At 39.1% G+C, this 13,408-nt stretch overlaps 1 protein-coding gene across 1 annotated transcript in view; it reads left to right on the top strand.

The window, feature by feature from the left end:
• The window catches only part of LOC126266661 (uncharacterized), a 272,935-nt gene that overhangs the window by 113,088 nt on the left and 146,439 nt on the right, over positions 1–13,408 (top strand). Inside the window, exon 4 of the mRNA XM_049971077.1 lies at positions 3,480–3,580. Coding sequence (XP_049827034.1) covers positions 3,480–3,580 — 101 coding nt within the window. The remainder of the gene's footprint in view (positions 1–3,479; positions 3,581–13,408) is intronic.

Here is a 13,408-nt window from a genome sequence, read left to right as displayed (position 1 = left end):
GGTTAGAGGGGGTAGCTGTGAAAACATCATCTAGGCATGGTGTATCGGTATCAGACAGCTGACATAGTATCAGATGAGCCTGCACCAGCTGCGCAGATACTGCATCAATCCATTGCCAAAGAGCATCATTGAGAGCTTATAGATCATGAGAAGTGGAGCACTCAAGGGAAACTTAACCATTGCAGTGGTGAGTCTACCCCTTAGAGAGGAGCACTCAGAAGTAGAGCTGAGGAGGGAGTCCTTTGAGGGAAAAGAGGGAAGAAGGGTCGAATGAGCCTGGGACCAGTAATGCTGCATCCTGGATGTTAGAAGAAACCCTGAAATGTTAAGCAAATCAATACCTATCCTGGGTTCTTCAACACTGAAATGTGGAAGGCTCATGTAAAACTGATACCAGGTGCAAGATGCACTCGCATGTCTGTAGTGCCCTGAATGTTGACACTGCAGTTGCTCACTGCACATAAAATCAGCTTGGTTGATGATATGTGAGCAGGGACCAATGTGATAGGAATGACATTGGCCTCCATGACAGTATCAATCACATATTTAAGGCCTGAGGTCAGTTCATTACATATACACAACCATATAACCTGGATGTTACTTATGCTGACTGTTGCTCAGTGAGGCACAATGAGAAGGTGGGGTGGGCTGGTGCACCTAAACAGGTCTGTGGACAGAGTCTGGGAATGTGCAGGGAGATCAATAGTCCTGTGATGCACCACCAAATTTAGTGTGAACCAACACAATGGACACACAAGGTGTAGTGTATTCTGTGTGTTGCTTGTGCACCATCTGTTGGACTAAGTGGAGCCTGCCACGCAGTGGGAACAGTCTTTATCAAAGTTCAGTGGATTCAGATAACTCACAGAGGCTGCTGCCAGTTTGAAGTTGAACTCACATTATCAAGTGGCCTCTACCATCCAGTTGAAGTGGAGTTGGCATGGGGGGAGTGGGGTAGTTCCTGTAATCAGCCCTATCCTCCTCGCTGGTGCCTGTATTAGTGAGGAGATGCTGGAACTGTAGAAAGCTGTAAGCTTGGTTTTCAAGGTGCAGTTTAGGCTCCAAGGAATCTGTGTAAGAAGCAAGCTGGCGTATTTTTAATTCCCCTCTTGTTTTGCCATCTGCCTACTTAAATTCATTTTAATATTTAAAAAAAATTTATCTAGTTAACATCAGCAAACATGAGTATAATTTCCATTTTCAAAAAAGAGAAAGATTGTTCCTCAGTTTTAAAGAACATAACACCAGATCTGATTTTGTGCTTAGTTTTATGAATGTAATTTATTTTTGGTCCTGATACAGTCAGTCCACAGCCGAGTTTCAGACGAGTAATATGTGCTGGTTAGAACAACAACATTGCTTCAACTGGACAATGTAATAAGTGTTAAACAATTAGGCCACATGTTAAAATGGCGACAGTCTCTGCTCCATACATACCTGATTATTCTTCAAGAACTGTGAACTTTGTGGTTATGTTTTTACTGTTCGAACTGTGAACTTTGTGGTTATGTTTTTACTGCTCGTAGATGTTCAACAGTAAACTATTGTAGCGGTATGTGGAGGTTTGCCTGCTAACTATTTATGAGGCTTATGGAGAGTTAAACAATAGTTCACTGGCTATATTAAATGAGTATATGGGGGGCGGTGAACAGCAAAAATAAAAGACTGTGAAATGTAACTGTGCATCTGACAGCTGCATTATTTATAGTAGTCAGTGTCAGAATCCACAACTCATTTTTCAGTCAGTGTAACAATGCATTACATTGACACCGAGGACAAGAAATAAGAGATAAAGAAAATCAGGTGGAACCACTACAATCTGAGGTGTGAGAAAATAATTGCAGTTGTAGCTCATATGGTAGTTGACAAGCCCTAAGGTCTATAGTGCAATGTCTAGCATGAATTCTACATTGGCCAATCCACTTTGGTGTCGCCAGAGCTGGGATAGGATCCATGAACTCAAGTTCTCTTCATGTATGGTATGGTGTAACATCTCTGATGGAGGATCTGGTGAACACTCAAAAGTGGTGGCTTTTGCAGTAGAATACTTGTGGTGGGTGGGAGTGTACAGTATTGAATCACAGATCACATCTGTATTTTGATGTAGATGGCAACACAGCAGACAAAATGTGATTCATCATTTGTAATACTGTGTAGGTTGATGAGATTGTTAGCCATCGCGAACCAGGTCTAATGGTTTCCTTTTCACAGGAGGGTAATTCAGGAAACCTGCCTGTCAGCACCTGTTGTGAGGAAGAAAGCTGGGTCAAGAGGCCTGGAAGAAGATGTGTGTGTGACAGTCTGTGATTAGCAGTGAAATCTTGATTGAGCACTGAGAGGTATTCACAGTGTCATCACTCAAGGTCGCTGGAGGGTCAAGATGGTGACCACATATGGAACACGATGTGAACAGGTTAACCACACTGTGTGATGTGTTGTTGATGTTCTTGGGTGGGACGGGGGGGGGGGAGGGGGGGGGGGGGGATTTCGCGACATGGGAGGCACTGGAGTGCCTTCAACCATCGTGTTTGGAACAACCAAGGCTGTGATTGTCAGTAACAGAAGTTGTGTAGAAAACGTGATCAGAGGATGTACAGTCTATTGCATAGTACATTGAGCAAACCAGTTCATTGTTTTGTGGTCACTGAAGGTTACTGGTAAAGTATGAAATGTACTCGTCCTCCAAAACACATGTGAGCAGCACATTGTGGATCTCTAGCAGTGCCAGTGTCAGTATGATTGGCATAAGCAGCGAAGACATAGCTCTGTTTTTGTGCCATTGTGAGCTCAAATAGGTAAGAGAGCTCAGTTGTGTTGCCATTTTAACAGCAGCTTGTAGAGGGTAAAACATTTGAGCTTCACCATCTGAAGGAGGACTGCGGTACGAGAGCACCAGATGCAACAAGCTGAATGGTAGGTAGGCTCATTATTCATAATGTGCAGCTCTTCACAGTCAACAGTCACTGAAATAACAAGCCAAGAGATGAAACCAGTCTGGGTTCATCAAAGTGACAAATGCAGTCTCTTAGTCAAGTGATGAGGGAGTCAGAAACCACCAACAATCCATTAACCCTAGAATACTTTTATTCATCCGAGACAACAACACAATGAACAAGCTTGTAGAAAACCCATGAACAGAAGTGACGCAAGGAACAGTGGTCAAAGAGACTGTAAGTCAAATGACAGATTAAATGTCCTTGTGGTTGGTAGTCACCACATACCTAATTCCTACACGAACCTCATTTACATTTTCTGAAGTTTCTACTGTCTATTTTTACCCCATATTAAAATTATGTAGTCCTTGGCTTTAACTATGTTTTGCTCCAAAAATTAATGAAAACTTTCAATAGGTACTACCTTTAATGAAGTAGGCAGAGACTTTCAGTCAGCTCCATGGCTAGTATTTACTCAGTCAGTCTGTTTAAAAAATTTAGCTAGTTCTTCACTAATTTGTTATACATTTTTATATTTCATTTCAGAAATGCTCACCAGAATAAAAAGAGAACGACTGGCAAAACTGAGAGGTGAGAAGCCCCCAGATATTGTTAAAGCTATAACCAAAGTTCTGGAGGAGACACAGGTAATTTACCTAACATGAACTATCTTAAAATCTGAATGTTATTGTTTTAATGGCAAAAATTGAGTTCACATATTTTACATTCTACTGCAGTTGGAGAGCTGTGGCTGAAGTGAAAAATATAGATCCATACTGGCTTGAGTTAGTTAGTTACTTAGTAAGTTAGTTACATGTTTCATAGATCATCTGAATGAGTCTTTTGTTGAAATAATGTGGAATGGGTCAGTTTACAGGATATTTAGTTTTTATGTAGAAATTTGTCAGTTGAATAGCATAAGTTGTTCATGAGTAATGATTCAAAATCAAATTTAAAACTTGCTTCACTACCCGTCAGACATTTTATGTTGTTGGGTAAATGATAAAAAAAAATTATTGCAGCATATGCAACTTCTCTTTGAGCCACTAACAGCTTTAACAGTTCGTAACAAAGATCGTTTTTCATCTAGTGTTGTGGGTATGTATGACACTGTTCTTCTCAAATTGTGATGAATTATTTCTGATAAATTTCATTAGTGATTATATTTATTGTGATGGCGCAGTTAAAATGGCTTGCTCTTTGAAGAGGTGTCTACATGCTTATTGCTTACTTTTGTGCAATGAATACTTTCCTTCCCAGTGATGATATACCTCAGAAAATTATTCCATACAACATTATTGATTGGAAATGTGCAAAATATATCAGAAGGTTGATATATTTGTTTCTGAGATCAGCAGCTACACAAAGAGCAAAAGCAGCTGAACTTAATGTTTGAGAGGTTCAGAATATCCTTCTTCCAATTCAACTTGCATCAACATGTGTGTGCATCAACATGTGTGTGCATCAACATGTATGCTCAAAAATTTGGCGCATTCTATCTTACATACTGACTCCTGTTCATGTGCTACATCAGCAATGGCCAAGATTTCATCTTGCTGACCATGGCTGGGCCTGAGTGCCAGAGTGCTCAGCCTTGCTTCACATTTTCTCCACTGCCAAAGCATGCTGTCTGAGCATGAGGAAGGGGAAGAGGGGAAAATAGCAAATGTGTCATATTTAAATGGCAGTACAGTCATACTGCATATGACTTTGTCTTATATTTCACTTTTCTCAACAACATAGGCCACAGGCAAGTTTTCAGTATTAATTAATTAGTTTTAATGCACTCAAGACATAATATAATTTTTATCTGGTGCAAACTATCAGCATATGGACAGATGCAGACAATTTCGCAAAGTTTCACACTCAAGTTGTCACATAATCATGACTTATTTATTTTGTGAATCAAAAAAGGTCTTTCATACAAATATGTCAATCAAAATATTGTAACACTTTCACAACCTCTATATGGAGACTTGGAAAATCTATCTCGGAACAGCAATGTAGATGTCCTGGACAGTTTTGAAATAAAAATATTTGTAATTAAAACTGGAATTACCTTGCAGGTCAATCAGTTACATCAGCACACACACAGAGGCACTTTCAACTGAAACTGCAAATGGCCTTAAGAACAGCTTGAAAACAGCTGTAAGACTGACAGTGTCCTCAAAACCTTTATAAAACTATTGTTGTAATCCTTCCAAGGCCATAATGAGTTCTTGAAACCTTGCACTTTCCTTAATGCCAGTGAGGTTAGGAAATTCGACTGTATTTGTCAGAAAGTGTCCCTCATACAGTGTGATTTTCTTTTGAAATGCATCCCCATAAAATAAAAAAGAAGTTAGCTTGCAATGACGTATTGTAGGCAGTAAGTTCACTTAAAATAAGAGATCTACAATCCAATCCAGCTGCTCTAATTTTCGTTCCTGCACTCCTTTTTCCTTCATAAATTCAACGAAAACAAGAGTTCAAATGAAAAATCTTTCCAGGCATACCCCTTGACTTTTGGAAAATATCATTTACCAACGCTCCTGTTGCTTTCTGTTTAATGGAATTTATTATAACAAATGGTATTGTCTGCAAAACACATCAATTTTCGTCCTGTTATATATGAAGTCTCCACACTCTTTGTTCATTTCCATTGAAAACTATTGCAATGAGAGTGGCCTAATGGTTGTGACTTCAGAAATTTTACTCTTCATACCACCAATTTCCTCAAGTGCACTATGTCTGCAAATTTAGCACGAAGTGCTTCTTGCTGTACAGAACAATGAACCTCGTCTGTTGATCATTGCAATTTTTTACTCTTTCATTGTCAGTGAAAAGATTCAATTCTTTCTGCATGGCACTGTACTGCTGTTTTGTAACAAATAAGCAGTACCCATTGAGAATTCTCATCCCTCTCTTCTATCACTCCCATTCATTTACAAGGATTGTGATGATAGCTTGCTAGACTGCCTATTTTGTGCAACCCAACACTGGACCTTGAACATCCTTCATATCATGAACAAATAGCAAAGAGTAAACAATGCTGACACAATGATTTTACTGAACTCAGAGAATTATGCCAATCAGAAAATGCTGCACCGTAATGCTAAATCAAATGTCACACTGTTCCGAGTACTTCCAAGGAGGACCAAGCAAAGCTGAGTGACAGGCGAAACTTTGGCCCTCACACATGAATTCTGCCATGCCATGGCTGGCTCCCTATCACATCAGTTGTTGGTATGACTCTCTACAGAACTGAATGTAGCGTTTTGTTGTATGTGTTTCTTTAATTTAGAGAGAGTCCATTTTTCAGAGAAGCACTTAATAACCACTTTTGGAAAATATCATTTACCAAGTCTTCTTTTGCTTTCTGTTTAATGTAATTTATTATAATACAAGTATTGCCTGCAAAAAATATCAATTTTTGGTGTTGAATGTTAGGTGGGAGGTCATTCACATGTATAAGGAATAGGAGTGGACCCAAAATGGAACTCTGTGGGACTCCCTATGTGATCTTTTTTCCGTCACTAAAATTTTCTAGCTTATTTAACACAATCTTCTCCATTGTGTTTGTCAAGTATGATTGAAACCAGTTGCATGTGGATCATATTTAAATCAAATGAAAACTGTGAAATGTGTATCTCCAGTGCAACATTTTCAAATCCAGTGGCTCAACTGTAATATGGCATTGTGGTCTTGTAGCCTGAGAGATCACACACTCTGTAAGTGATCATAAAGCAACTGCTTATAAAAAATTGACCTTGGGAGGGTGTTGTTTGTAGTTTCAGTAGCTCCCATTCTTGCCATGCTTGTTTCAGGATCTTCTTCTACTCCTTAAAACAGTCATTTCTCCATATCCAGTGTGAATTTAGGATGTCGTATGATGACCTCATGTTCTTGTTGTGAATAAACATCTTTAAGTAGCTGGAACCACCTGCTTTTATGTTTTAAGATTGAATTTTGGATTTAGAACATCATTTAATGTACATGACAGGTGCATATTGATTAATATTATTATCTAAACTATAGCAGAATACCTCTACTATTTTCAGCATAAAATAATAGGACTAGATGTCATTATTTACATTGTTCACACACTATAGGATCAGTAATTTTATTCTCTATTATCTAAACTATAGCAGAATACCTCTACTATTTTCAGCATAAAATAATAGGACTAGATGTCGTTATTTACATTGTTCACACACTATAGGATCAGTAATTTTATTCTGCTGCTAACAAAACCTCATAATGATATGTGTAGAAAGGTTGATGTAGACAACAGATATAAGTACTATGCCTGACAACAGCATCACTATCAGAATACCAAGTCCAGGATAAAATTCAACCAATAAGAAATGAACAGTAATTGTCTAGGGGAAGAGTGACTACACAGCTGAGTATTATAGACACAAGTAAAGTGGCCTTCGCCCCTACAAGTACTGTCACATTGTAACCAGTATCAAGTCCAAATCTGAAAGCAGGGTTGTCAATGAAGTACAACACATAACACAGAAAGCACATTTGTTACAGACACAAATGTATGCCCACAACAGAACTGAACTCCTGGATGGAGAGTGCTTCCATTTATAGAAAATAGAAACATTACAAACATAAGAAATTTCAAGAACCTTCCAGAAATGATGAATATTAAATAACAAATAATTGCTGGTGGTAAGATTTGAACTGGCAACCCACAGCATCCCAGGCAACAGTGCTTTTCACTGTGCCACACAGCTTGCAGCACAACTCTTGGCATTGTTCCCTCTCCTGAATAAACAACAGCTCACTGTTTCAGAAGTTCACATTAGAGCCAACAACAGAATCCTAGAGCTCAGTCTTGTTAGTGGTCCTCTGTACAGCAGCAATGTAGGACCTCATGTTCGGGCCATGTTGTAACTTCTTCACAATGATGAGCATTGAAGGTAGGCCCCTCCTGTTAAAGCTTCAAGTTCACTGAGCAGACTTTCAGTTTCTGCCTCATCCACAGTCTGTAATAGGGTCTCATACTGAGGACATGGAGAAGGTCTCTGTGCTTTTGTCATAATGATGAACGGTTGTACTTCTTGAATTTGTGCTGTGCAACAATCAGTGGTCGATATGATATGACCCTTTTATGATAAAACCACTTTCTCCACAGATGTAACAATCTATACCAGGCTTCTAGGCTGTGCGTCAGTGGTCAGTGTTTCCATTATAGTGCATTCAGTCTCTCTTCTAGGTGTACAGGAACTTTAATGCAAGCCAGCTCCCTTTCTTCTTTGGTCCTGGTCACGAGGTCTTTCATGTAGTCATCCTGACTACTATCCAGTTGTAACAGCAGCAGTGTACCCATTGTCAATCCAGCCTCCCTAATGTGGAGCACAGAAAATGGTGTAAAACCTGTAGTGATTTGCTTTTCTGTACTGTGTACAAATGTCATGGTGGACAGTATTATATCTGAATCTCTCTGTTATACATTTATGTACAATGAAAGCATACCTGCCTTTGTCTTTCTAAATGGTTCTGTGACACCATTTGTCTGCAGGTGGGAGCCATTTGTCATCCTGTGACTGATATCAGGTATTGCAATGTGAAATTACATTTGATTTCAGCTGGAAATCTTTTCACAACCAGAGGTCATCTTACAGGGTGCACTGTGCTTCAGAATAATGTCTTATACACAGACTCTCACATATTATGGAGCTTTGGTAGTCAGAACAGCTTTTGTGACAGAGGGCTAGGTGGTGAGTGCAACTATTATGAGTTGATTCCTGTTTGTTGACTTTTAGCACCTCTGCAAGACATGTATTCCAGTTTTGTTGGAATGGTGCTGTTGCAGGTGGAAATGGCACCATATTTCCTGGAAGCAACTGTGCCAAGTGCTTCCATGGCTGACATTCCGTACAAATGGTTCACATAGTGTCTAATGGAACAGTAGAGAGTGGACCAGTGATACCTGTATCTGATTCTGTCTAGATTATCGAAGAATGTCAGTTACCCAATATTGGAGCATCATGGCAAAATTTCATTATAGCTAGCTGTAGATGAGCTGGGATGATGAGCAACCATTTCCACCCAATTGGATCATAGTTCTTCTTATACAATGCTCCTTTTGATAATTGGAATTCTCCTTTGGTTGGTTCCTCATTCTTCAAGGCTTCTATGGTTTTCGGTAATGCTTGATCTTCACTCCTGTCATTTAATGCAGTAGTGACTGAGATTTTGTCCACACTGATGTGTTCTAGCAAAGGATTCCTTGAAAGGTAGTCAACATCCTTATGTTTGTCTCAATTCTTTTATACCACTGTGACATCATATCATGAAGCCTCAGCATCCATCACACCAGTTGATTTGATGGATCCTTCAGGCTAGTCAGCCAGTAGGGAGAATAGTGATCCATCACAGTGATGAATGGTTTGCTAATAAATATGGCCAGAACATATTGATGGTCCAAATAACCACAAGGTACTCTTTATTGTAGCATAGTTCTTCTCAGACTTTGGGAGTACTCTGGAAACATAAGCTATCACCATTTCAGCACCTTCCTGGATGTGTGCTAGAACTACACCTACCACATAATTGGCAACATCAGTGTTAACTTCTGTCTTGGCATTTTCATCATACAGTGGTAGGAGTGGAGAAGATGTTAGCACCTTCTGAAAGACAAGGAAAGATCTTTCTTGCATCTCATTCTAGGTTCAAAAGTTCTGTATGAATTGTTGGTACTATGAGCACATTGTGAGAAAACTTCTTACATCATGACTGTACCAAGGAGTCAGAAAATCTGTGACTGCTCTTATTTTTCTCTGGTTTCAGACACATTCTTCATGATTCACTAGGTGCCTTGTGATTTTTAGTTCTTGGTCAACAGTCTTTTTTGGATTCAGGCACAGGCCTGCAATCCGTCAAATGACAGTGTCAGCCAGATAATGAAGAAACTTCATCCATTTAAGGTGTCAATGCAGGTTTCCACTACACACTTGAAGGTGACTGGAGCATTATGTAGTCAAAAAAGCATAACTCTGAACTCATAAGGCCATTGGAATTTATGAAAGCAGTCATTTCCTGATCTGCTTCATCAACCTCTATTTGTCTGTAGACTTTCTGGATTTCCACAGTTGAGAAATACTTTGCCCTTTTTTCAAGAAATATAGATTATCATCAGTGTGTTGCAGTGGGTTAATATATTTTTCATGATTTTTTCCATCATTGGTAGATGAAACAAACATCATGTGCCATTCTTCTTCTTCTTGAGGACTACATGAGAGGACCAAGGACTTTCTGAATGTTCATTGGTGTCATCTTGCAGCATCTTCTCCATTTTGCCATAGGTGATGCATCATTTGCTGACATTCTCTACATGACCACTGACTAACTTGCAGATGATCCCTAGGTTTTATGTGGTGTTTCACTATGGATTGCTTGATCTGTCATTTCTTCTCTCTAGATTTGAAAAAGTCCAAAAACTGATGCAGAACAGTTAACATCGACATTGTTCCACAGTCAGGCCTGATGCTATTGTCGGATCAACAGTAGCTTTCTTCCTGTGTTGTCTGTAGTGGTCATGGAGCATGACTTTTCATCAGTGGCTTTAAGATGCCCTTTCTGGACTGGTCTTGCTGTCCCTACACATGTACCTTTAGGGATGATCTGTAGCTGCTCATCACAATTAGTAATCCAAAGTCACCCCTGACCGTGCAAAATGCTTATTATGGTTGTTGCTGGCATGTAGATTTCCTTAGTGAGCTTTAGTAGCTTTCTATCATCCACACCATTTAACTGAGCATATCAGTTGATGACTGGATCCCATCTTGTCAATGAGAGAGGGATAGCAGTGTCTTCAACAGCAAACAACCAACCAGAACGATATTTTTTTGTATGTGCTCATTGCAATAACCTCTTCAATATGGAACTTTAATACTCCACAGTCTATGACAGCTTGTGATGCGTACCAGGAATCCCATCAAACAATAACATTAAGATTGCAGTCTGATAAAACAACAACTTCAATGCACTGTGTTCTGTACTGATATTTATTCTTACAATACATATTTCTGTTGGCTGGACATATACCCAACTGCAACTTCAGCATGCGCACTTTTGTATCACACAATATAGTCATCCTTAGCCAGTGATAATAAGCTTTTGACATTACATAAAATGAAACCTGTGAGTCAGCGAACACCCAGATGTGTTGGCTGTCAATGGAAACATTAGCAAGATTTCCTGACACCTTGGTGACTCATCCATAGAGGATTTTTATCTGTGGCTGCATCACCTCCGTGGATTGTTGCCTCACTTAGTTTTTCTGAATTGAGTTGCTAGGTAAGTGGCTGGTACTCGTGTAGAGTGATGGGGAATGGTTACAACATATCATTCAGCGTATGGTATTCACCTTGTTCCACAGGTTGATTATAATTCTCTGCTGTTGACTGGCATGGATTGAACTGTTATCATAGTTGGTGTCTGGTGGTGTAGAAGCTGCTGAAAAATTGTCTTTTTTCTCTGCAGTAGGGAATAATTTGTTCAGGGAATCCACAGTGGAAGTATACAGGCATGTTGTTGTATGGCATCCAGATGTCTGCTCTTCTGCAGGGCACTATACTTGGCTGAGGATTTGGCTGTATTTGCATTGGTTAGGTACTGAGTTTTGTCTGACAGCCGCAGCATAGATTTGAGTTGGCAAAGTCCATTTTTCACAGAGCCTTCAACTGGTGTTGGAGTTTGGGGCTAAAGATCTATACACCTGTTCTTCAACATCCTCTATTATATCCTGACATATGGAGTTGACATTCATGGCTGCTATCTGCTGCTTACTTAGTCCGACACTGCTGGGTCTTACTACCTGGCGTATGAGAGAGGTAAGGTGGTACTGCTGTTCCACTACCAGTCAGGTGCACCTTTTTCATCCAAGTCTTTTTTTTCTTTGCATTTTCTTGGTGCACTGACACTACTTAATAAATTCCTTGGTTGTTGTTACATCTTTACCAAAAGAGCTTCGTACATGTCTTCTGTGACTCCTTTCATCAAATGTGAGATTTTATTGTCTGAATTCACAATACAGTGTAGGAGCAAACCATTCTACATGTAGGACCATGTCATTTCCCCATGACATCAGACTCTGTTTTTCAGCTATCATCATGCTAAGCAGACTTTCTGCTGATTGTCACTGAATGTTATCTTCAGTTCAGCCTGGAATATGCTCTGTCTGTCAAGCTTATCTTTGTTGTTTGACTCTGCCATTCAAGTAAACTGTTGCATTTGGTGACTCAGTTGAATGCTTTCAGCTGTTTTGTCAGGTCCTGTCCAGTGTCTCCTGAAAACACTGATGTATCAGCTGCCTTGTTGCTTTTTCAGAATTCATCCATCTTCTGATTATATGGATCTAGGGAATTGCTTGTATTCCAAGTCCTATACTGGTAGACAATGACTTTTATATTTCCTAGTTGGAGCCACAATAATGTAGATGTTCAAAGACTTCCCCAGCATCTATGTGAAACCATCACATGTAACCAGAATCAAGTACAAATCTGAAAGTAGGATCATCAATGAAGAACTACAGCTAACAATGAAAAAATGTTATTATGAACACCAACACATAATCAGAACAGAACTGAACTTCTAAATGGACAGTGCTGCTATTTATACAAACATCAAATATTCCAGAATATACAGACATTACAAACAAGAAATTCTGAGAATCTTCCAGAAGTTGTTAATACTAAATTACAGATACTTGCCATTGGTCAGGTTTGAAATGATGATCTGCAGCATGACAGCCAGCAATACATATCCCCATCCACCACTCTGTATGCATCACAGCTGGTGGCAACATGTTCTTAGGACTTTTTCCCTAGTTTTCACCAGCATGTACTCTGTAAGAATATTAGATACTGGTATATTTTTTTAAACTCTGTCTAGTTTCATTCATGGCTTACAAATGATCCAGTATGCTATATCCACTGCTAAATCCAATTTATTCCTGTGTTTGAAACAAGTAAGGTGTTGCAGTGAGGACTTGTATATAGGAGGTCAAGGGTTAAAATAATCACTCTGTCAACCAGATTTAGATTTATACAGTTTCACTAAATTTTTCAAGACAACTGTCAGTATATCTCATTTGCAAACGACATGGTTATACGACATGCTTGATCAAAATTTATTTTTCATATAGTCAGTTATGATTTTAGTAAATTGCTTGAACTTTATAAAAAGTTATCTGATAGGTTTTACTTATTTCTCTCTTGTCTGTATGTTTTACACCATCACTCCAGTTTTGATGAAATGTCTTCCACAGACATTCTGTAAATAATTTTGCAATTCGGTTTTATAACTGCCAGCCTTGATTTTTTTCTAGGGGAGTTAGTATAACTATTCTATGAAAATCAAATCAAACAATGGAACCTTCAAGTTGGAATATCACAATGTAAGGAAAAGATAGATTGCTGCTTACCATAAAGGTGACTCATTAAGTTGTAGACAAGCACAATTAAAAGACACACATT

The sequence above is a fragment of the Schistocerca gregaria genome, chromosome 4 (assembly GCF_023897955.1).
Source record: "Schistocerca gregaria isolate iqSchGreg1 chromosome 4, iqSchGreg1.2, whole genome shotgun sequence".
Classification (NCBI taxonomy): Eukaryota; Metazoa; Arthropoda; class Insecta; order Orthoptera; family Acrididae; genus Schistocerca; species Schistocerca gregaria.
Note: the sequence above shows the minus strand (reverse complement) of the source record. Positions and strands in the feature narration are given on the sequence as shown.